The 24,727-nt window shown below is 39.6% G+C and overlaps 1 protein-coding gene across 1 annotated transcript in view; it reads left to right on the top strand.

The window, feature by feature from the left end:
• Positions 1–934: 934 nt before the first annotated feature.
• Positions 935–24,727, top strand: part of dapk1 (death-associated protein kinase 1) — a 101,645-nt gene continuing 77,852 nt past the window's right edge. The window contains exons 1-2 of the mRNA XM_007257684.4: positions 935–1,137; positions 2,071–2,229. Of these exons, the coding sequence (XP_007257746.2) occupies positions 2,168–2,229 (62 nt within the window). The 5' untranslated portion in view covers positions 935–1,137; positions 2,071–2,167. The remainder of the gene's footprint in view (positions 1,138–2,070; positions 2,230–24,727) is intronic.

Here is a 24,727-nt window from a genome sequence, read left to right as displayed (position 1 = left end):
TTGAATACACTGGCTGATTAGAAATTCAATCAAAAATAAAAGCAATAATAATAATAAAAATAGTAATGCAATAAAAGAAAATCAAAATAAGATAAAAAGCAATGATACAAAACTATTAAAATAATAATATAATAACTATAATAATAATAATAAATACATAAAATGAAAATAAAATAAGGAAACAAAATAAATAAATAAATAAAAATAAAAAGATAATGAGAAATGAGACGGGGCCTAAACACCCTGATTTTTGCTGACTCCACTCTCAGCTCAAAATTGAAAAAAAAGGCTAAGAAATAGCAGGGGTAGTTTGGGAGGGGTACTGGGTGATGTATGGGTTTAGGGGCGGGGCAGGAGGGACAGCTGATTGGCTGAGCTGCTGCAGCAGCAGCACTGTGCCTCTGATACCTGTGAAACTGTGAATCGTGAGTATCAGAGTACCAAAGTACACGGACACCTAATCCACACCATCATCCATTTCCCCTTGAGAGAGGTGGAAATGACAACAATACAAGTTTTTTTTAAGGCAAGGAAAGGGTTATAAAAATAATTAAGCAGGACTGGTATGTTTCATTACTTTTAAGGAACACATTTCAGCTAATATTGGAAAAAATATGGTTTAGGGTTTAAACAGTGTACACAATAATAAATAGGCTTTTTTACTTCCCTATATAAATATATGAAGGATAATTAAACAATGTGCATAATGATATATATATATATGCTTTTGCATTTACTTCACTATATAATTATATAAAAATTAGTTTTTTTTATCATCAGCTCTCTATAACTGCCATTGAGGGGAGACACTAATGGCTTGAGGACATTGCCCCCCTGAGTACTCGCTCTATACCGCCTCCTCCAGACAGGAACGATTGGACACACGCGCGCGAGCGCACTCTCTCTCTCTCTCTCTCTCTCTCTCTCTCTCTCTCTCTCACACACACACACACACACACACACACCTACTTTCTGTTGCAGTCCTCCCATTTGCCTTCATTTCCTACCACCAGTCCATGTCGGTGTCTCTGCGGAGCGCTAGGTTCAGGCTATGCCGCCGTTAACGTTACCGCCAGCGCCTCACCCACCCGGACTTTACCTGCTTCCCTCAGACCTAACGACCGCTCGAGCTTAGAGGTAACTTTAACGCTGGTTAACGACAATTTCGGTATAATTTAGCCGCTTTTTATTGCGCCAGTGTTTAAGCTCTTGTTCCGGGTGAGGGTATCGGTGCATCCTAACGTTGAAGACACGTTTCTCGGTTAATTAAACGATATTGGGGCTTTGTTTTGCGGCTGTCGCTTGATTTAGAAGGTGAAGAGCCTCGTTTTAGAAACGAGCGTTACTGTTTTTTTTAAACGTTAGTTAACCTAGGTTAGCTAACTAGCTAACATTTAAATGTAGTTTAAGCTAAATTTTGTGAAGCTGTATCGTTAGTACAGCAGCAGCAGCACACATAGGCTATATATATGTAACTTAACGTTACTACGTTTAAGTAAGCGTAAAACGTTACGACGTTTAATACAGCGTAACGTTCAAATGTAACTTAGTTAACCTAACTAGCTAGTTTACATTTTGTGTGAAGCTGTATCGTCAGTACAGCAGCTGCTGCTTTTAATACACACACACTAATACACACACTATGTGAAAGCTTGGTGATTGAATAGGCTGACTAGCTATGTTCAAGTAAGCGTAAAAAAACTGCGTAACGTTCAAAGAAATTGTTCGTTAACACATTTTTTCGTATGATTATTAATTAGCACTTGTCTTAATATTTTACGTTGAATGTCCTTTGCTTTGTTGAGCTACACTGGTGATGTTTTATCGTGAAGGGAAGGGGAGACCCAAGCCCAGCTGATATAGTAGCTAGCTAGGTTAGCTAACGTTAACTAGCTAGTTAATAGATAACCTAAGTTAGCTTAGACACGTTCACCTACAGATACTGCCTAGCTTTAAGCTAACTACTTAGCTAGCTACGTGCGACGGTGTGTTTTTAAAGACGTTGTGAAAACGTGTGTAACATCTCCCTCCTTGTCTACTACATCCTTCCTTCCTTCCTTCTTCTTCCAGCGCGAATATGAGAAGGGTTCGCCGAAAGCTGTCATGAGGCTGGGCGGCTGATTTGGGAATCCCGCTGTGCAGGAGCAGCAGCAGCACCACCAGCACTATGACTGTCTTCAACCAAGAGAATGTGGAGGATTACTACGAGATAGGAGACGAGCTTGGAAGGTAATTAATGCTTTTTAGCTTAATTTCAGCTTTTTTAGGGGGCTTTCCCCAGTTTTTTCTCAGCTGGCACAGTCGGGACTGGGCGTGGACTGACATGTAGCTCTAGCTATTTCTCTTATTTTTGTGGTGAGAGAGATGGGTTGGGTTTGTCTCGTTTTCTGTCAGTTCATTTCCCCATCCATGCACACATTCAAGTCAGTTAAGCTAAGCTGAACTGATCTGATCTGAAGACGCTCTTCAAATCAGACACACAGTGATGTATCAGGCAGAATGTAATGGTCACTCATCACAGATGTGGCTCTGGTGTCTTCTGCTAAATGGACTTGGACAGGGCAGATGTGCCCTCGAACCCCATTCACGCCTGTCAGTCAGAAAAGCTTTGATATTTTAACAGCCAGACTTGGTGCTGTGCCTCTTATTGATTGATGTTCAGTACGTCCAGTGGATGGATGTGACAGCCTGCTGTGCAGATTGGTCATCTGAGATCTGCACCTGCCAAGATGACGGTCCAACCAAGATGTCCCTCAATTTGCACACTGACGGTCATGCCGACCTTACACCAAAAGATTTTCCAGCGATTTCACTGTCGCAGACAAATTTACAGTTGTGGTCACGTTATCTCGATCATTCATTGTAAGGATTTGGTTAGGATTTAAGGTTTAAGTCAGTCTTTTTCTTAACCTGGTGTTCAGATACATTCAGATACAGATACATAAACCGTGTTTAATATTATCAAAAGTTTAGACACTTGGCTCACACAATGTCAATAACCAATAGGAGAGCTTTAAGAATCTGCAAGGCAAGCGTGGGGACATTTTCGTTCACTCAAACAGGGTCGTGTCCACATTCTGCAGTTTCTTGTCTTTTCCTCTGTTGGCTGTTTTTTCTAAACAAATCACTGCACACACACTTTCTGCTCATTGTTAAACTGCTTCTTTTCCTGTTAAACGCCACCAGAAATATGATGGGGAAATAATCTCTACTAATAATAGTGACCCAATAGATCCCCAATCTTTCAAAATCTTAGTCTGTGACTTGTCTTTAGATGTGAGAAAGTGTCAGACTTTAGTCTATTAAAGTCTTTTCAGAGTCTTTTCAATATAATCTAGTGTATGGGTAGCATTAGATGATGGAAAGCTCATTCTTTGGTTGGATTTTCAGAGAAATCCCTAATCAGAAATCACATTTTTTTCCCAGCTGCATATCATGAGGATGCAGATTCTCATTGACTTCCAGGCGTGTGGGTGGTGTTGTTCAACACGGATGAGTGTGCTCGTTGTGTGGGCTGCAGCGAATTTGACTCTTTTTGTGTTTAAGAGAACTGATTTATGTGTCAGTTCTCGTGAAGCCGCCCCTAAAAGCAGGGAAGTCGTATCTATGCCCCATACATAGATTGATATGGTTGTGTAGGAGAGATGGTACCCTGCCAGAAAATCAAAAATATTTAAAGGCCTTGAGGATGATTTTGTTGTCTATGTCTTTCTGTAAATTAGGCTTGTTGCAGTTAAGCTATTCGTATAAGAAGTGTGACAGTGTTGTGCTGTAGTTAGGCTAATTCATTCAACTGGTTCTGTAATAGAGAAGTGAGTGAAGTGTATTTGATTACACCAAGATGGGAACTAGAAACTCGTTCTTGTGCTCTCTCTGTGTGTGTAAGAACTGGATTAGTCAGGTGTTAAAATGTGTCATTTGGGATATGCAGTATGCATTATTCAAATAAACATCGATTGCATGCCGAATGAGTGTGTTTCCGTCAATTTCAGTTTGCATATACAATAATATTGACTGTGTCTGGGCCTGCATTTACTCCTATATGGGAAATTCAATGTGCCTTTGACTCACAGCACTTGTTTGGAGAGGTTGAGTGCCAGCCTTTAAATGCTGTCAATAACTCTTAGTATACTGATTTTTTTTTTTTTTTTAGACTTTCAGTTAAGCAGATCTAATTATGCTTTTTGTAATGAATCATGCATTTGGTCAATGTGTATTAAGTTTTAATGTATACAGTAGTATCCATGGAAAGCGTATTGGCTCAGTGGTTTCTCAGTGATTAGAGCTCTGAGTAATTAATTATAGGTTTGTGGGTTTGATACTTGGGCTGCTTAGCTGCCATTGTTAGGCCCTTGAGTAAGGTCCTTAACCGTTTGTGCTCCAAGAGTGGCATATCATGGATGACCCTGTCCTCTGCCCTATAGCTTTCCACGCAGGGATATGCGAAAAGAATAAACAGAGATGATGTTATTTATGTTTACTAATTATATATTGTTTTATCACAATAAATAAATCATTGTAACAACCACCTCTGTTTATGATCATTTTGAATCAGTGCATAAATATATATATTTTTGCGTTAAACAAATTGATCATGAAATAGGCTATTGCATTAGGGGATGGCTTAAGGACTGCTATGTTGTTGTATTATGCATCATTAGTTGCGAGGTGTTATCTTGGTGGTGCCCGATATAGAACATTGCGTTTTCAAAGTTATGCAGGAATTTAACATGCCTCAATTCAAAGTATCATATGTATACTGGGAATACGTCAACCACAGTGGACAGTGCAGTGGTTGGTAATGATCTGGCTAGAACTGTCTGTGCAAACCAACAAGCAGGTCAATGTTCTTTAGCTTTTACTGGATATGTCCTGGGACACAATTCTATTTTCTGTCCCGTGACTTTTGACATCTCAGTGTACATCAGGAGAAAGAATTGGTATTCGACTGATTAACTCACTCAGACTGCCTTATGCCCAATTTATATCTTGCTCTTTTGACCAGGAGATGAGTGAGCACTCAGTAAAATGATGCCAACGCTTAGCTGAGAGTGAGTGGCTCAGTATCATCATCAGGAACAACTGAAGAGAGGTTTTGAGCCCTTGTTATTAAAATTTGACTGTCTGAAAAGACTGGCAATTCATACAATGTAGGAGTAATAGACATGATGGTTCTGTCACTAATACTAATTTTAAAGTGACAGTCCATAGGTTTTTGTTGAGAATGTGTATGGGTAACATGCACCAAGCATGCTTTAATGCACTTTTAGAACATACATTGTGGTGCAGTCTCACTTCAGAGTGGATTAACCTGGTGATTTTAGCAACAACTCTCTTGCATCTTGCACTTGCATCTTTAGTTGTAATTCTAGTAGCTATTGTACAGGATGTCTGTGGATCCTTACAAAAGTGTGTTGTAAGTCTTAAATTCTTCTCCCAAAGGTCTATTTACAATTTTGTTTTAATTTTTTTGCGTATCACATTTTGAGGAGAGGGTGGGGCAGAAAACACAGGAAATTGGACTCCTGTAGCCATTTCACACACACTTTTACATTTATCACTGATTGTTTCTTTCAGGACGACTGTTTAAGGTGGACTCTCCACAAATTAGGAAGACTGTCCACTAGGGCTGGGCGATATGGAAAAAAATCTTATTACGATATAGTTTTTCATATCAGCCGATATCGATATGTATCACGATATAAATCAAATCACTTTCTGTTACACTTAAAGGTTTCTATTTTTACTCAGAAGTGACAGAATAAGGGAGTTATGGACAAAATCACTAGCAGGCTCAGAGCCTTGTGGACAGACACTAGGATGTTAACATCTTGCCAGGTGGGTACAGCTTTTAAATTAATTTTAAAAAGGGGACAAATATATAAACTAAAAAATATGTAAGACCCTTTACATTATATGTCTGTTTAATTTAAATTGCAATAACACTTTATTTATTTTTATAAAATTATATTTAATCAAAAGATCATTCCCCTCCCTGAATGCAGGCAACTACATAAAGCAAAATACAAGAGTATATCACAGTGTTCATTTTGACAGGTGATTTTGATACAGTCTTAGTCTTTTCACTAAAATGTATAATAGTTTTAGTTACATTTTAGTCTATCGGATATTATTAGTTTTAGTCAGATTTCAGTCTAGTTTAATTTTGGTCATATAAAAAGTATGTATTACATATGTTTTACTGTTTTTCTATTTTCTATTTGTTGTAATTTTAGATAATTTACTGCTTATGTTTTTTTTTAAATAAGAGCCTTTAGTTTTTTTTACATTTAAATTAAGCTAACATTTAAATATTTTAAAAAAAGTGGCCTATAATGGAGGTGGGAGGAATAAAGTCAAGTTTCTGAAATGATCCACTTCTACTGCAGTACAGATTTATACTAACATTACTGGCTTTCAGTAGACTAGACTTACATTACTTAAGTGTATTTAAAACTCCAGTTCAGTAACAGCAATGTTTAGCTCAGTTCAAATACAGCTAGACAGATTATATAATCTTCTGTATTTAGTAAAATATCCAGCATAACAGACTCTCTATCTGTTAAAAACTATAAAACACAAAGACAGAGGAGAATGCTGCCCTCAGGGTTTTCTAACAGAAACAGTGAGAGTTAGGAAAAAAGATGGAAAGTGCTTCCTTTCTGTGTGTTTATATACTAACCCCTCACTCGTGCTGAAGTTAACCTTAATTGACACGAAACGTGGATTAACACGGCTAACGTGCGTTACCCATTAGTTTATTAGAATGTAAAAAGCAGTGAAAGCATCTTAGCTAATGATGACAGATTGCACAGATCCCTTTTACACCTAAACATCGCTAACTTTAAACTGGAGACAAGCTAATCTAACTAGCAGCAAACAGAGCAGCGTTTACCTGCCTTCAGAAATCTGAACAAGCTCACCTCTCTAAATATCTTGGAGACGCATGCCTCATATTTAAAAGGTGAGTTTTCCAGTGTAGCGCCGCTGAATAGTATAAATGAAGTTTATCCAGTAAATGGGAGAGAAGGAGCCGCTATGTGAGGAGTTCAGAGTGGAGGGGCTCGGGGGTGGGGCGGAGGGGGATGGTGGAGAGGGGAGGGGAGGGGTTGTACTGGGCTGAGCAGCAGTTCAGCGTGCTGCCTGGTCTCGTGCTGCGCCTTTTCACAACGCTACTTAAACGGGAAATAGAAAATTTAGTTTATCGAATTTCTCGCCCCGACTTATCGCGATATATAGTTTCCTCGATAACTATCGATATCGTTTTATCGCCCAGCACTACTGTCCACAGATTTTGGAAGAAACAGTTAATTACATAGCCTCAGAAATATTCATTGTCACTCTGAGTGGATGAAAACGTATCTCCTGGTTCTCACTAACTGAACAAAAGGCTTATTTGCTGCCAAAAAGCACCAATCACTGCTGTGAACCACCCATTCAGCTTAGTTCGCCCTGGTCAGCCCTTCTCAGCCTCATCTTTGATGCCCCGTCTAAATGGTTAAACCCGATCTCCCCCCTCTGCACAGCACTGAAGCATTAAATAGCCCCACATCAGAGGCTCCTTGCATGCTACTTGGACTACAGGGTTAACCACACTGGCCCACCCTTTGGGCTTGAAGAGACTCTCTCGCAAGGGGAAACTCTGAAGGATAAAGGGGGGGCTCTCTTTTCTGCTAATGATCCCTGATCCGGGTGGTCCACTGTTAGTGGGGGAGCAACCGCCTGCCATATGAATGGAGGTTTGGCGTGCAGAGGTTGGCTTGGGCTTGGGGTCTCCTGGTCCATGGCTATGTTGTTGCATCCTGCATATGACTGGTATATTTATAAATAAATATTGCATGTGACTGCGATATTTATTATACACAGTCTGACTACTGATTAGCTTAGTGTAGGGTGTTGCAGGGCATTGAACACATTTTTATTGCAATAATTTCTAGTTAGATGTTTGGTATTGACCTCAGTACACAATATATCTCCTATTTGAATGCAAATGGAAAGAGGGAACCTGGTTAAATCAATGTGGCTGGACACTGGTCTCATGACTACACTTCTCATTACTTTTTAATTCCACTCTCACTTAATGCTTAATGTATGGGCTGAATATAGTCTCATGCACAGCTTTATATATTATACATCAGAAAGCTGGCCTTCACTTCTCTTTACTGGGCTAGTGATCCACCTGTATAAGATACTGTGATGTATCGTAAGAGTGTAAAATCCTGGTGGTGACTATTCAACGACATTGATTTTCGAATGTTTCGTGTTCAGGGATTATTCATGTTTTAAACCAATGATGGTGGGTAGGCTCGACCAACTCAGTCTGATAGGTAAGAAACGTATAAAAAGGTGAAGGAAGGATTTGGAAAGGTTATAATTGATTATGCCTTGGGGCCTACCAAATTTACGCTTTTTAAAATCACGTAACATACTGTGAAATGAGTTATTGATGGAACTGCCAACTTCATGCATGATCCATACCTAGAAGATAAGGTCCAATTCAGTTCCAACCTTTCATTCAACCTTTGTGATAGGCTATGTGCTATATTGGGTAGCTACTATTCTATGAAAATAGGAAAATAGGATTTAATTATTAATGACCAGCCAGCCAACAGGTACTTTGGTGTGCACTAGTCTAGGTTTCTGCATTACCAAGGCCATTGTCAAGGTTGTGCATTGCTACGCTAAGATAAGCTGTGCTATGCTATGCTATTCTATGCTATGCTAGGCAGCTATGGGCCATTATGTTGCATTGTTGCCTCTAGGCATTTTTCCGCAGTGAAGGCAGGCTTTGTTTCAGTTTACTCAGATTACTACCTCTTCACAAACTGGATATTTTCAAGCTGAAAGATGAAAGCTGTACAGGACCAGGATAATAAAAGCCAAGGCCTAGCTTGTGTTTGTTTAATAATGGACTGGCTGCCTTGCTCTGTTTAAATTTCAACTAACTTGTGATTTCTTTAGACTTTCTTCTGTATTGACATGGTGTCTGGAAATTCACAGTGCAATGGATAGTTTCCTACAGAATAACGATTGAATTAAATTAATGTAATATGACTGCTTACTGTACACTGTGTGTCTAAACGTTAGGGTACACACCTTTTTTTACTCCTTTGAATGCATTTAGCTATTTGTACCGAAGTTGTACCCATTGCTCACATAGATGTGCAAATGCACACTTGTCTAATCCTTATAGAGAAGTATTGCCAAAAGAATAGGACTTTATGGATCAGCTAAACGAAGGATCTATTGGCATCATTCATAGTGCCAGCCAGGCATTGAGCTGTGAAGCAGTGGAACTGTGTTCTCTGGAATGATTGTGCTCCATCCAGTACTTTTGGGATTGTGATCATCAAACATTCTGACCTCATGTATGCTCTTGACACTGAATGCAATCAAATCCTCACAGCAATGGTTCAGACACTAGTAGAAAGACTTAATTTCTAAAAAGTAGAGACTGTTACTCCAACAAAAGCAGAGTACTGTCCCAATACTTTTGTATATATGTTGTGTGCATCTTCATCAGAGTGTCATCCTAGTTGACATATAGCAATCAATACAGTTCATTCTAAACATAAACATGAACCTAGGCGATCCTTGAGAACTCCAACAGAGAGAGTGTTTCACAGTCTAACTGTAATTCTACACCATTGTGGCAAGACATGTAATGTAAAACGTGTCTTGATCATAGAAATACACAGACACACACACTCTGAAGGAGACATTACTGCTCACTGTGGACATGTATAAGGTTCTGCTCTAGATCAGTCTGACTACTGGTTTGGATGTCTCCACTCATTAAGTCTAGTGATTATTACTGGCCCATTGATGTGTGGGGTCTGTGACTCCCCCATCCACCTCCTCCACCCCATAAAATAAGATATAAATCCCACAAAGGACCATGACTGGGGCTTCTTCTGCAGAACCGAATCACTGTGTTATTTATACTACAAGAGACGTTAGAGTTTTTATTGTAGTTTTAAAACTATTGTGGAAATGAGGTGGGCCAGAGACCAGCAGGAGAAAGCCTCATTAATATTCACGCCTCCTCGTAATGCCATGCAGAAGATGCAAAGTGCTTTCCACACACTGACCTACATTGGGCTCCCAGTGTGACACACAGAAGGGTGTCTGCGCCGGAGTGTGTTTTTGGATCACCGTATTACATGACGGGACACCCCCCCCCCCACCCCCCCCCTCACACACATGCACACACCCATCCCCCAAAAACACATTACAGATTTGGGGCTACAGCATCATTTAGACAGACCATTAGGGGATGTCTAGGAGGGGTGTGGGAGGTTATACGGACTGCACAGATTGAAAACAGGATCTGCCAAAATGAGTAATTGAATAACCGAATAATAACTAGAATAGTTAAAAAAAAAAGTAAATTAAAAATGTGATTGAAACATCTGTTTAACACTAGGTCAAAAATTCTAATTTAAAACATTGTGTATGAATCACTAATATGAGCTCTAGTCTCTTCAGAGCATCTCTCATTTTTCATCTTTCAAGGAAACTACAATCAGTGATTAACTCCATGCAGCTGTGTACATCCCATCTAACTAAATAGAGAAAGAAAGGAGGGGGAGGGGCTTAAACACTATGCACACCCATGCAAAACTAAATAGGCCTTTTTCTAAATCAGTTTTACATACTAGAAGTTGTGATTTTTTCCTATGTACACAGCTCTGGGAAAAAAAATTAAGAGACCACTTCAGTTTCTGAATCAGTTTCTATGATTTTGCTATTTATAGGTATATATTTGAAGAAAATTAACTGTGTTTTTTATTCTATTAACTACAGACATTTCTTCCAAATTTCAAATAAAAATAATGTGATTTAGAGCAATAATTTGCTGAAATGGCTGAAATAACAAAAAGATGCAGAGCTTTCAGACCTCAAAAAATGCAAAGAAAACAAGTTCATATTCATAAAGTTTTAAGAGTTCAGAAACCAATATTTGGTGTAATAACCCTGATTTTAATCTCAGTTTTAATGAATGCATCTTGGCATGTTCTCCTCCACCAGTCTTAGACACTGCTTTTGGATAACTTTATGCCACTCCTGGTGCAAAAATTCAAGCATTTCAACTTGGTTTGATGGCTTGTGACCATCCATCTTCCCTATTGATTATATTTCAATTTGGTAAAATCAAAGAAACTCATAATTTTTAAGTGGTTTCCTATTTTGTCCAGAGCTGTATATAGTCGCTTATCTGAACCAATGTCTGTAGAAAAGCTTAGACAGTGCAACATCTCAGACAGAGATGTCACCACAGATATAGAAAATCATATGTAGTGGATAGAATAGAGCACTATGGATGGGATGGATACAACAAAAATGAATGATATTGGTGTATGATTAGTATCAGTGTTTTGACTCATGGACAGCAAAACATGATAAAGTATTGACATGTTACCCACCTCTAATCTTGACATCAGTTTGATGCATGTTAAAATTAAGTAAAATAAGTATACTTCCTCATTATATTGTGATTCACTTCTGTACCAGTACGCCTTCCATCTCTGTTAAAATCACCTCATGGTTAAGATCTGGTTTTTGAGTGTACATTAAAGCATGGATGTTTAAGACCAGAGTTGGGTGTGTGAACTTCCTCTGTAAACACTGAACTGACTGGAAAGCTAATCATTTATTTGCTTTACCGTGGGTCTGTTCATAACACTTCTTTTCACAGCTTTGTATGCAGAGGCTTCTAACATGATCAGTCCCTTTAAAAATGGGTTAATTTACAGCAACATATGCAGTTCTGTAAACAATACAGTTTTGCTGTATTGCTGGATGTAGGAAATTATGCAGTTATTATCATTGGTAACTGATAGTAAAGACACTTTCAGTAAACTGAACTAATCAAATATAAGCCAGTGTGGTGTTTGATCATTTAGGCCCTTCGGTTTGCCCGTTTCAGCTGACTTCTGAGAAAGTGTTTGCTGCACTGGTGGTTGGTTGACTGGCAATAAGGCCTCTTGAGATCTGTGTGTGTATCACGGAGTGTGTGTGGGGGTGGGTGGTTGAGTGAGTGAGTGAGAAATGGGAGTGAGAGAGAGAGCGAGTGAGATGAAACAAAACGAGTGTGTCAGAGAGAAATAAGTTTGCGTCCTGTAAAACAAGTCCAGTGTGAAGGGTAAGCTCTGACCAGCCAAGCGTGTCAAATACCAAAGAGATAGTGGGCAAGCGAGAGGGAGAGAGAGGGAGAACCTGTCTTCTTCTTCAGTTCTTTTCCTTTCTTGTGAGATGTAGTGCAGCTCCCCCATCATAGTGCCCTATTCTTTCCACTACCTGTCAAACAAGTCCAATCACTAGTGTTGTGTGATATATGTTTTGACAGTATACTAATATCGCCCATCCCTCACTCCAGGACAGAATGCTGGCATGTATAGACAAGAAACAACATGTTCAAGTTCATTTTTACACTTTACTCACATAAATAAAATGAAATTAGGTGCTCTGCATTTTTTTACATGTAAAATCAGGTTAATCAAGTTCCTACCTCTTCACATACTGTCTAATTTTGAGCTGAAAGGTCAAACTTAGCTTTAGTTTGTATGTGCTTACCAAAAACTGTCAGTTAGAGTGTTGTCAGAATGGTAGGTGGCATGTTTTGGTGATTGGAGAACTGTAGAACCTGAGGACAGTGCCCAGAGTCATGAAGCAGCTGCATGTGTCAAGACATGGTACTGGCACTGGTGTGCAACAGTCACTGCAATGGCCTACAGGAACCACACATCAAAGCATTTTGTAGCAAATCTTTGGCCTAATCCCATTTCACCCTCTCAGTCCTACCATTTACACCTACCCCTTTTTTTCGAGTGTAACCCTTCCCCTTAGAACAGAGTTACAAGGGGACGGGGTGAAATCCTCCCCATAAGAAATGGGACAACCCTTCAAGCACCCGATACGTCATCAGGAACATTAAAGATCAGTAACTTGGCTGCTGGTTAACTAATTAACTTTAGAACACTCTATGTCTTCAGAAAGGGGGTGGTGGTGGTGAAAAAGGTGGTGAAAAAATTGGGAAAGGGGTAGGGCTAATGGGTGAAATGGGATTGGGCCTTTATGTTTAGCTTTGTAGCAAGAACATTGTATACAAATTTTAACTTTAACTATTTCAGAGACTTACCAGAGCCTAGCTATTACATTGAGCCTAAGGATACTTCTGTTTTTGTGGTTCATAGTGTATCAGTACTATGTACTAAACTCTCATTATCCCAAAAACTATACCAAAATAAATACAGTTTTCTTTTCTGGGGCACCTTTTAGACATAATCAGGATGACCGCAGTAGTCCCCAGCCCTGGTCCTGGAGGCCCCACTGCTTTACACTATTTAGTTTTTCCCTGCTCCCAGCACACCTGACCTAACTAATTAAGTCATCAACAAGTGCCTACTGTGTTGAACTAAGTGTGCCAGAGTAGAACAAACACACAAATGTGCAGGGCAGTGGATTTCCAGGCCCAGGTTTTGGGAACAGTTTTTGTTTAACGGTGCCCTAAAATGGGAAACTTTGTTTACCTTGATATAGTTGAAAAATTAGATTACCAAGGTTGAAAACTGTTGCATTTCAGAGTTCAGTTTATACCATTTTTGCTGAGCTGATGTAAAACTGAGAAGCTTGCACAGCAAAAATTTGGAGCATAAAACATCTCCTTTTTATTTCCTGTTTTCGTTCCTTATATTTTCCTGTTAGAGGCAGTTTTACTTGCTGAGTAATGAACTAAATAGCTTTAATTATTTCTTAACATTATCAGTAGTTAGGAGATATTTCATGTGTTAGTTAATGTGTGTTTGTGTCTATTCTTAAATATTGTAGAGAAAAGTGGTAGAAGATGGATCTATTGAAGTGGTGTAAATGTGTTTGTAAAACTCTGTCTGTCTTGTTACAAAAAAGGAAGCTGAGACTTCTTGAGGATTCTTTCCTCTGGCTGCTGGCCTCACCCCACATCTCTACTCTTGTCTGAACTTTTTACTTAGTACAATTACATTAAATTATTGATGAAACATAATAGGTGTCTTATTTTATGCCAAACCCTTTTTTAAAGTAAAGAGCTTTTATATTGTTGAAAGGCAGTTGACAATATAATGAAAATTGTTCACCTCTTTTGTACGTCAAGCATATCGTATTTTTCACACTGTGAGGCGCACTTAAATCCTTTAATTTCCCCCCAAATTGTCAGTGCGCCTTTTAATATAGTACGTCTTATGGATGAATTTTCCCAGTGAGGTTGTAAGGTGCAGTAAAGCCACTCTGCTGAAGTACAAGTACAAGTTTCAGTTTAGTTCTTCAGCACTGAGGCTGGAGTAGCATTAGCAGTAGCTGCTAACTACGCTAAGCGCTAGCTTTTTAGCCATTCAAGTGTAGATATTATTAGCCTGTAGCATGCTTCTAACACTGGCTAGCACTGCTGGAGCAGCATTAGTATTAGCCGCTAACCACAGTAGCTCTTTTGCTGCTCAGAGGGGAGTATATTGGACTGTAGCCTGCAAGTTTACCGCATTAAAACAAGCTACAAGGGAACAAACCACAAGCTCATATCGCCCTGGCATACCGGAGCACTTTGAGTCCCTCAGTGTAGTGTTGTCTGGCAGCATTAGCCGCTAACAGCTAGTGGTTAGCGGCTAATGCTCCAGCCTTATTAATGAAGAAATTTGAAAAACTAAGCTTACTGTAAATGAGCTGAAGTTCTTAACTCACCCAAGTAAGAAGTTTCTTTAATAGTGCACCTTATAATCCGTTGTGCCTTATAGTGTAAAAAAAATATGGAAATTAAGTGGTAGGTGTTTTAGGTTTCTTGGTTCTCTCACTCGCACTTCTAAATCGGTAATCAAATAACCCTGTCACAAGCTATTATGTCAGGCACACTACATAAATACAGCCTAGGCTGCCCTGCAGTACAAGCAGCAGTACTAAGGAAATTAATAACTCTATTAAGCTTTGCTTTAATATCTTCTGATAGTGTGCTTTATTGGAAATGGTGATAAGACATTTAATAAATACAGCTCAGCACTCCCAGCCATCTGTGCCAGGCTCTGCATAGCCTCTGGTTTGCATTCACCACAGTGTAACCACAACACCACAGTCAAAAACAGCCACAAGTCTTACCCACAGTCTGTTTTACAGTGACACAGGCCCCCCATTTTTAACATCTTCTGCTGGTTTATTTCTGGTTTGGGCTGTGAAGGTGTGCTGGCAGGATAAACTGACAGGCCATTGTCCCGGGTCTCCAGTCTACTGTGATTAATGGGCGGGCCGGTCACAAAGGGACTGGCGTAAGCTTCAACGCAGAGTGTGTGTGTGTGTGTGTTGGGTACACAATGAGGGTGTGCAATGACACTCTGGACATGTAAAAAACATACGCACTTGTACAGTAAGCTCAATGTGTAGTACAGTAATAGTAGGGTAGTTTAAGCATAACTTGATTGTCATACGTTGTTTGTAGACGGCATGTACTGTGTATTTTTCACATGATTGCTTGAACTGAACCATGACCCCGTACCGCAGTTGTTTCTAAAAAATACATGTACTATTACATAACAAGTGAAGAAAGTGAGAAATATTTGAATAAAATGTGTTTTGTAAATATATATTTTGAGCAGAGATACTTCCCTGGGGTTGTCAATGCAGTTGTCAATTCTTTCCTAAAAAAATGGGTTGGCAGAAGCAACAGTGCCTCCTATACATCCAAGCACCCTGCTGTCATCACTGTATACCATATTTTTTACACTATAAGGAGCACTTAAAATTCTTTAGGTTTCCCAAAAATCAACAGTGCACCTTGTAATCCAGTGTGCCATATGTATGAATTTTACCAGTCAGGTTGTAAGGAGCAGTAAAGTTATTTCCAGGAAGTACAGTTTTATAAAGATGTTTCAGTAAGGTTTCTCCAGCACTGAGGCTGAAACAGTGTTAGCATTAGCCGCTAACTGCAGCGCTAGCTCTTTCGCCATTCAGATGTGATTATATTGAACTGTAGCCTGCGTTTACCCTGATAAACGAGCTACATAGGACAAACTGTTAGCTTATAGCGCACTAGCGTACCACAACACTCAGGGTTCCTGACAGTGTAGCGCTAAGCGCTGCTGCCCACCACGCTGTTGAAAATATTGGAAATATAAACTTACTGTTCTTAAACAGAAGCACTTCACTCTCCCAAATAAACAGTTTTCTGGAGAAAAATCTGTGTAGATTAACATCCAGCACACATTTAACTTTAAAATATTTTTTTTTACAGTTTTGTTTACTTAGGGGCTTCCCAATTAGAAGGGAAACATGGCGGCACCCTTGTTCCTTACTAGTATTGCTTAATGCGCCTTATAATATGGTGCGCTTTATGTATGAAAATAGACCAGAAAATAGACTTTTATTAATAGTGGCCTTATAATGCAGTGAACTTTATAGTCCGTAGAATACAGCATTTCGAATTTCAAGATGCAGTGGCAGTGCTGACTAGTAAGAAAATGTATTTAAGATAATAATCTAGTAAAGTAATTTACTTACTCTGACCTTCTGACTTTATTCTGTACAGCTGAAGTTAAGAGATCAGTTTGTTCAGTGTGTTCCACTGTTGTTAAGATACATATAACATCTTGGTGCTTTTTATCTGCTCTTTGACAAGTAGCACATTGTTCATGAACACTCTTCAACTATATTATTACGCTTTTTCACAGAGAGATACAGCCTTAGCGCTGAGACTTGACGGTCAGCTCTAAATCAACTCGGCCATCACAACACGTCATGCGGACATTATTGCCTGTTTTATGACACGATCGCCATCAAGCTTGATGGAGCATTTCCATATCACGCTCGAAAGCCTTCTGGAAGCAACATGCTCTTTTTATGAGCTGAATTTACATTCACTCAGACCCCAACATGAAACGCTGCCAGTAACCCTGAGTGATAGGAAATAGACCATTGTAGGGCGTGACAGTCGCTGATGAATTGTGTTTGCAGTCACGACCATGGTTGATGTCTTCCGTTCTGGAGTGATGTAGTGGCCTGACTGGAGGCTGCAGAACAAACAGTGTCTCCCGGCTGATTTATTAATATTCAGTAATAGATGAGCTGAAAGTGTTGATCTCGCCGTATCTCTGGCAGGAGGCTGCTAGCTGTGGTAAAGCTGTTGCTAAGCTACAGATGGAGTGAGAAAGTGGCAGGAATTCTGGTTCCTCTCCTCCACTACATCCTTATTTTGTTCTTTCAGACAATTTTACCACAAGCCGCTCCTTAGAGTTCACTTTTAATACAGTCTGAGACAAATCTCAGCACATGAGTTAGCCTAGCTCTGGAGAAGGTTGTGCCATAATGCTATAATCAATAAAACTCTTGACAGTTATTACAGAATGTTTTTTTTTATTAGCTGTGGAGCAGCTAATGTGCTAATACTATCTGAAAGCATGACAATCATTGAGCGCAAATGTTGTTAATGCTGGAAATAACATAGCTCTGAAGCAGCTAGCGCTCTAATGCTATTAGAATGCTTGGTATTATTGGCTAGATGTATTTAGCGAGAGCTAGAATTGACTTATTATTAGAGCTAATGCTCTAATAATATCATAGCAGTATGATTGAGTCATAGAAATCTTGACAGTTATTGGACAGTTTTTTCTTTTTTTGCTAGACCACCTAGAGGACTGGCCTAGAAGCGCACTTAGAACAAATTTTGCTTATTGACTTGCTGAGTAAAGTTCTAACAAACTGTGCACGCATAAGAACTGGCTTTTTCCACAAATTTTCAGTGATAAGAATGAATGTTATCATTCTTTTGGCTCATGTTGTTGTTTCATTTGTCTGTGTGACTTTGCTTGAGAGATAATTGTAAACGCAAACAGTGTGAAGATGGAACTGTTAAACTGTTTAAAACACAAACTTTCCTTCTTTCTGGTTAACAGAATTAAACTCTTCCACTTTAAATGTCCTTGCAGGTTGGGTGCGCCATGTACCGAATGTAAGCTGCACCCAGAAAAAAAATATTTGTCCATATACAGGCTGCACCTGACTTTAAGACTGTAAATAGGCTACTTGCACTGTTGTTCCAAATTACTATTCCATTTCGCGTGCATGTGCATCATGTAAACGTGGGCGCTAGAGGTTACACTCGCACTGTCTGTTATAATGTTTTGGTAAATGATTTAATCCAAGTCTTCCACTCAGCTCGGAGTGCCACTTTAAATGCACGATTCATACTGATGTCCAGTAACTGCAAATACTTTGTTGTCCTGACGAGCCTTGGATTAATGTGCCCGCTTATTTTTCCTGAAAACAGTTTATTTGAATGAGAAAAGCACTTGTTTTTTTGTTAATTTACAGTAGGCTTAGTTTTTCAATGTTTTTATTGAATCGGCATGTTTTGACTGCATGAAGCTTGTTGATCTGTGGGGGGAAAAAAAACATATATTAGCTGCACCACTATATTAGCCACAATGTTCAGAGTGTGTTAAAAAAAAGTAGCAGCTTATAACCCAAAAAATGCGTGCAATAGCAGTCAGGCACTTCCGGCATCGCTATTTTGTGGTTAACACACCAGCCACTGGCCTCACCCAACAGAACTACTGTGCTGTTAGCATTTTAGCATTGCAGCTACACAGTTAACATCCATTCTTGCTTCTCACCTTCTTTACTTCACATTCTTACTGTGGTATTAGCATTGCTTTTGCTGTTGTAGCTTAGCATCGATATTGTTGCATTAGCATCGCAACCCCACCAGCTGCTGGCCTCACTTGACATCATTACCCCGACATTAGTCTCAAGTCATATTTATCAAGGCCCTTCACATCTAAAAGCTAGTACATCTTAAATTGCAATTGACATCGACCTTGCCAGCAGAAAGCTTGAAATTCATTAAGCAAGATGTTGCCAATGCTGGAAATAACACAGCTTTGGAGCAGCTAATGCTTTAATATTATGCATTTTTTTAATGTATTTTGCTAGTGCTGGAAGTGACTTGGCTTTAAAAAAATCTAATTAGCTAATGCTGTCATAGCATTATGTCTGTGAGCTTTATGGAGGCGTTATAAAAGGTGGAGATAGCCTAGCCCTAAAGCAGCTTGTGATGGCTAATGGTGTCCGTGTCGACAGTCAAAATAAGGTGTGTGTGCTTTCCCAACCAATATTTGGTTTGTCTGTGAAGTTGCTGCCAAGTGTCTGTCAGCAGATGTCAAAAGCAACTTATCAAGCCAGCGTCTCCTTCGTGTTTTGACAGTAAGCAGACCGCCTCGAAACCAGGTTAATGTCAGTTTCAGTCTCTATAGGTGCCCTTTTAAACACTTGACCTCTAGGTTCCCGCCCCCTTGGTTGCCACAGTAACCACCCTGTTGTTCCCGCCACTTTCAGAGCATGGATTGGATCCGCGCTCTCTCTCTCCTCAGCCAGCTTTAACTGGAGCAACCGAAGCTCACTAAGCTCATTTGAAAGCGTGCAACCATGCTAATTTTGTAATTGGTTCCGCCGGTTTGATTAAGTTACAAATGAGAGCGTGTGTTTGTTTTTTTTTTCCTCTCTTTCTCTTCTCTTCTTCTTCCACAAGGAACTCTGAAGTTGGGCTTGCGGTTGCCCTCTGTGCCTTTTTCACACAATGTGCCCTTTGTAGCCTTAAATCCTCAGGAAAAGGACAGAGTCACATTCCACTGCCATGTTGAGGTGCCTTACTTAGTAATCAAAGTAAAAGTATAGAAGAATACTGGCATAGAAGGTTCTGGCATAGCCTAGCTGCTACAAAACTAGAGAGGTGATGGTTTTCCATGTTCCCTTATTGACATGTCTGGAGGCGAGTGCTAAAGTCAACAAACAGAACCTGACAGACCTGTTGAAGCTAGTTGTAGGTAAAGGGCAGGTGAACGTTACTCCTCTTCACACACTGTACTGTTATTTTCTGCAGCTTAACAAAGCCTAGTTAATACACGGGCATTAGCTGTAGCTTGAAATGCATCCTTTTTTCAACTGCTGATTGTTGTGGTTGATGCATGCTTTGGATACAGTATGTAGTCACTTCCACTCAGAATCTTTGTCCCTCCATTTTCTCCTTTTTTGACACTATATAAATCTGGAAATTGTTCTTTACAGGACACCAAATTGGCATATATGGTCCAAAATTGTCCTTCCTTTTTTGCATTACTGTGGCAATAGAGTACTTTTTACCTTATCGGGGTTATGACTTCAGAGTATAGGATATACACACATACAATGTGTATATACACATAATGGACTATTTGATTTAGGAACCTGTTAGATACTGCAGGTGAGCACCACAGTCCACCATTAGTTTAAGATAATTAGCCCTCTAAAGCCCTATTCATAATGGTGGGGTGTGGCAGTGGACAAATATCTATTTCATTAAATGCGAGGTGACGAAACTCCGAGACTTCTGGTCTAGACTAAAATTACCGGAGGACCACAGAGTTCAGCAAAAAACAGTAGGTAATTCTGAGAAGTCTGAGAAAAACATACATGGTCTTTCCGGATCCGAATAAAATCACAGAGGACCCCCCCCCCCCCTATTGGAATCATATTAGTACAAACTAATATTAGTAGAAAATTAAACTTACTATCTATCTGGCACCCACTATTAAACCTCTCTCAAAACATGTTGGTCAGTTTTCAATTTCACTCACAAGAAAACACCTCACAGCTTATATAGGTATGGGCAAATTGTTTCCTGCTGTAACAGTTCATGATCAACCAACCTATATACTACAAACCAACTCACAAAACACCACTGTGTATTAGTAAAACAGCTAAGACCACCCTTTTTTCCAATTAGCACTGTAAAACAGGGCAACTGTGAAGGGTTAACCTGCAAACCCGTAAGGAAAAGAGGCACATACATGCAGTATCTGAAATGGATTAGCTTGGATTGTATTTCTTTCAATTCACCAGAGGTACTGATTAGTGGAAGCCAGTTATTACAGTCCATTTGCAATTAACATGTTCCACAAGCCGACTGAGATAAGGGTTAACATCTAATATAATGTTAAGCCTATAAAACGATTCCTAGAAATAACTGTGTGTCAGCAAAACGGTGTAGAGCCATTACAGCCCTTTTGACAACGGCAATAAAAAGGCACTTTTTTAATCAAATAGCAGAAAGCGATTTTATTTTAGCCCTCAAATCTGATTGTAAAAGGTATAAATTATAGCCATTAATTGCCAGGGGAATGTGAATGGATCCCACAACCAATGCATGCACATGTACACACTAGGGATGCACTGAAATGGAAAAGAAAAATGGGCTGAACACTGAATACCAAACACATTTTTTTTAATGCTACTTTCCTCATACCTTTATCTCAGTTGTGCAATTTTAGTCACACATTTACTTTAATAGTGTCATCATAGATTACCTCAGTAGTGCAATTATAGTTATAATTGAACTCAATTGTGCCATTCTAACTATGAATTATAAACTTACCTCAATACTGCCATTCCTTTTTTGATTTACCTCAGTAGTGTATTTTCAGTCATTTTACCTCAGTAGGGCCATTCTAGTTATAATTATAGTTATAATTAAACTCAATTGTGCCATTCGTATTATGAATTTACCACAGTCGTGCAATTTTAGTCATATACTTATCTTAGTAGGGCCATTCCAATCATAGACTTACCTCAGTATTGCCATTCGATTCATAGGTTTACTGCAGTAATTTTAGGCATAATTATACCCCAGTAGGGCCATTCTAATTAAAATTTGACCTCAGTACAGATTTACCTTAGTAGTAAAATGTTAGTCATCATTAAAGTAAAATATGAAGATAAGCAACAATGTAAGAAAAAACGAACACCAAAAGTGCTTTTTTGCCATTTTTGTCACAATGTTTTTGGTTGCCAAATATTCTGTGCATTCCTAGTATGCATGCACAGCCCACACACACACAAACAGACAGACAGACAAACAATCTCCGAGATCGAGTCCTGCTGCTTTATTTCACGCATCTCCAGGCAAGCCGTTTGTAAATCCCACAGGCCATCTCCAGCAAAAGAAATTGGAGTGTGTCTACTCCACGCTTGCCATAGCGGCGTTTCCTTGGTTACTCCTGCACGGCAGAGCGGTTGCATAATGTGCATGGCTTGGACGCCGCAGATTAGCAGGCTCAGGCTCTGTTCTCCCTGAACTGTCCGCCCACAGTCATTTACTGCTAATGAACCGAACTGACTCACACATACAAACTATTAATTCAAATTATGCACAACTAAACGAGCCCCTATATGGGACAGGTTTGTATATATGATGAGCTGGAGTATGAGGCCCATTGTGGCTATTAGCTACAGACGAGTTCATTTCTTCACTTCATATCGTCCATTGGTCTAATGGGATGATTAGGCAGGTCAGGCAGGTCTGATCAAATTTGAGCTAATTAGATGATTTGGCGTGAAGAATGTGCATACTATATTTGGTCCAAAGGATTTCTTGTTGAGCTTGTGTTCAAAGGCTAAAGGCGTAATTTCCAGCGAAGCTTTCCAAATGTCCGGCAGAGGTTTCGGCTAATAATATGGGGTGACGCAGGAAGGCTAGTGGTACTGAATTAAAATCAGAACAGACAAATAACTTGTTTATTTCTTTTTATCTCCGAGATAGAGAGCTGGCTCAGGCCTTAGCAGACGTTTCCAACAGACTTGTCTCTGACCCGAGCGAAATTCAATTTTAACTGGAGGAAAAGGATTCCTGCTTTTGAATACAAATCTGTGTGCGCAAAAGTGTACTGGGCAATTTCGCCGTCTGGCCTGAGGGGCAATGCGCTGCTGCTCTTTTAGAATACATGTCATGTTTCCTCAATGCAATATTTTGTATTCATTACTGGCGACAACGTGACTGGAATTGTAAGTTGTTGGAACGTGCTAAATCCACTGAGAAAACCCTACACAGCATTTATAAACACAGTGAATCTTCATTAGCAATGCTAGTTAGTATAGCCAAGTAGGGGAGGGGGTTGCAAAACAAACTAACACAGGATAAATATATGGCTGTAATACAGCACAGCTCCTGTGTGTTTGTCGGATGCTAATGCGCTAGAGCAGGGGTGTCAAACTCATTTTGGCCGAGGGCCACATTGGCATATTGGCTGTCCTCCGAGGGCCAGATGTAACTTATAAATATAAGAAAATGTAACCAAATGTAATATATGTAAATGAATGTAATTACTCCTTAATGTTAAATAACTCTCAATATATTATTTATTCAATCAAATATTACAGTTGCATGGAAAAAATGTTTGCTTGTTGCTCTATTAACATAAATCCTGTTATGAAATCCAAAAACTCCATCAATCAAGAACCAAACTATACAAGTGAATAGAAATGACATAAAATACAAGTTATATTAACTTTGATCAAAACGTTTGATACTGAAAAGAGGCTTAACAAATATAAAATCAAAAATTGTGAGCTGTGACAGATTTAGCATTTCCTCATCCAACCACTAGTGGGAGCTGCAGCAGCACAAGCCCACAGTCTTTACTGAGTCAGAGCTACAGCCCAGCCACGGGCTACAGGACTCAGCTGAGCCAGTCTGGAGCGTTTTTAAAAATTTAAGTTCTTCTGTGTATGAAATAAAATAACCCCACTAACCGGATAATACAGCTCTCTACAGTTCATATTTCAGCCCAAGCAGCTAACAGCAGCAGTTTAGAGCAGCGTCACGGAGTCACTGCTCGGATTACATTATAAACAGGTCAGTTAGCGCGCTGCTAACCTCAGGATGTTTATAACTACGGAGTTTAGAACACACCACGGCTGCAAGGTTAGACTGTTGAAGGATACTGAAGACTATTAATGGCTATTGGAGGTTATTGAAAGGGTTATTGGGGGCAGAAATCAGTAAAGGCTGGTTAGATAAGTGATTCACCTCCTCCTCCTTTGCTGAGGTGAAACTGCGACTAGCGATGTCACAGTGATGTTTATTAACCTCATTAAAACAGATTTTATCAGCTATTGTCTTATAAATATTTACACATAATTTATATCTCTTCTAAAAAGCGTTTATTTTGGTCAGTAACACAAAATGCATACCGGTCTTTCGCCTTGAGGCACAGCCGTCCGTCTGCATCAACTTTTCTTTTTCTGGATATTATGGGATAAACATGTCTCAATTCCACCCGCGAAGTTACACCTTCCCTCCGGCAGGGTTTCCACATCAATGACTACACTGCCGTGTAGTGGCAGTAAGCCGTAACTTTGCGGGTAATACAATCGACAAGCATTGTGGGAAATGTATTTTTTGGTCAAAGAACGCTTCTGACCTATTTATTATAGACACTAAGATTTTACAAGCTCTCGCGGGCCACATAAAAAGACGTGGCGGGCCACATTTGGCCCGCGGGCCTTGTGTTTGACACATGTGCGCTAGAGCTAAGCTAAGCCAAATATGATAAAGTCTTACAGCTGAATGTTTTGAGGTTTGTGAAACTTGGCTCTGCTTTATTATGTTCATATTAAGTCTTTGCACCTAGGCTACAGTGTTTTACAGCTGCGTGCATTGCCCATACTGTGACAGTTACTGACTCAAATGCATAATAATTCACCTCTACTACTTAATGATTGGTGCTAAAAATTTAATTTTGTTTTGTTTGTGAAACCATGCAGCCTTGCCATCAAGCTGACTGCGCTCAGAGGGAGCAAAATTGGCCCTGCTCCCTCCGGGTGGGTAGATGGAGCTCTCTCCCCACATCACTGGGTGATTTGCCCAGCAAAGAGCGTCTGTGAGCTGATGTACGGGAACCTC

This window comes from Astyanax mexicanus, chromosome 22 (genome assembly GCF_023375975.1).
Source record: "Astyanax mexicanus isolate ESR-SI-001 chromosome 22, AstMex3_surface, whole genome shotgun sequence".
NCBI classification, from domain to species: domain Eukaryota; kingdom Metazoa; phylum Chordata; class Actinopteri; order Characiformes; family Acestrorhamphidae; genus Astyanax; species Astyanax mexicanus.
The sequence above is the reverse complement of the archived record's forward strand: the minus strand, read 5'-3'. Positions and strand labels throughout refer to the sequence as shown.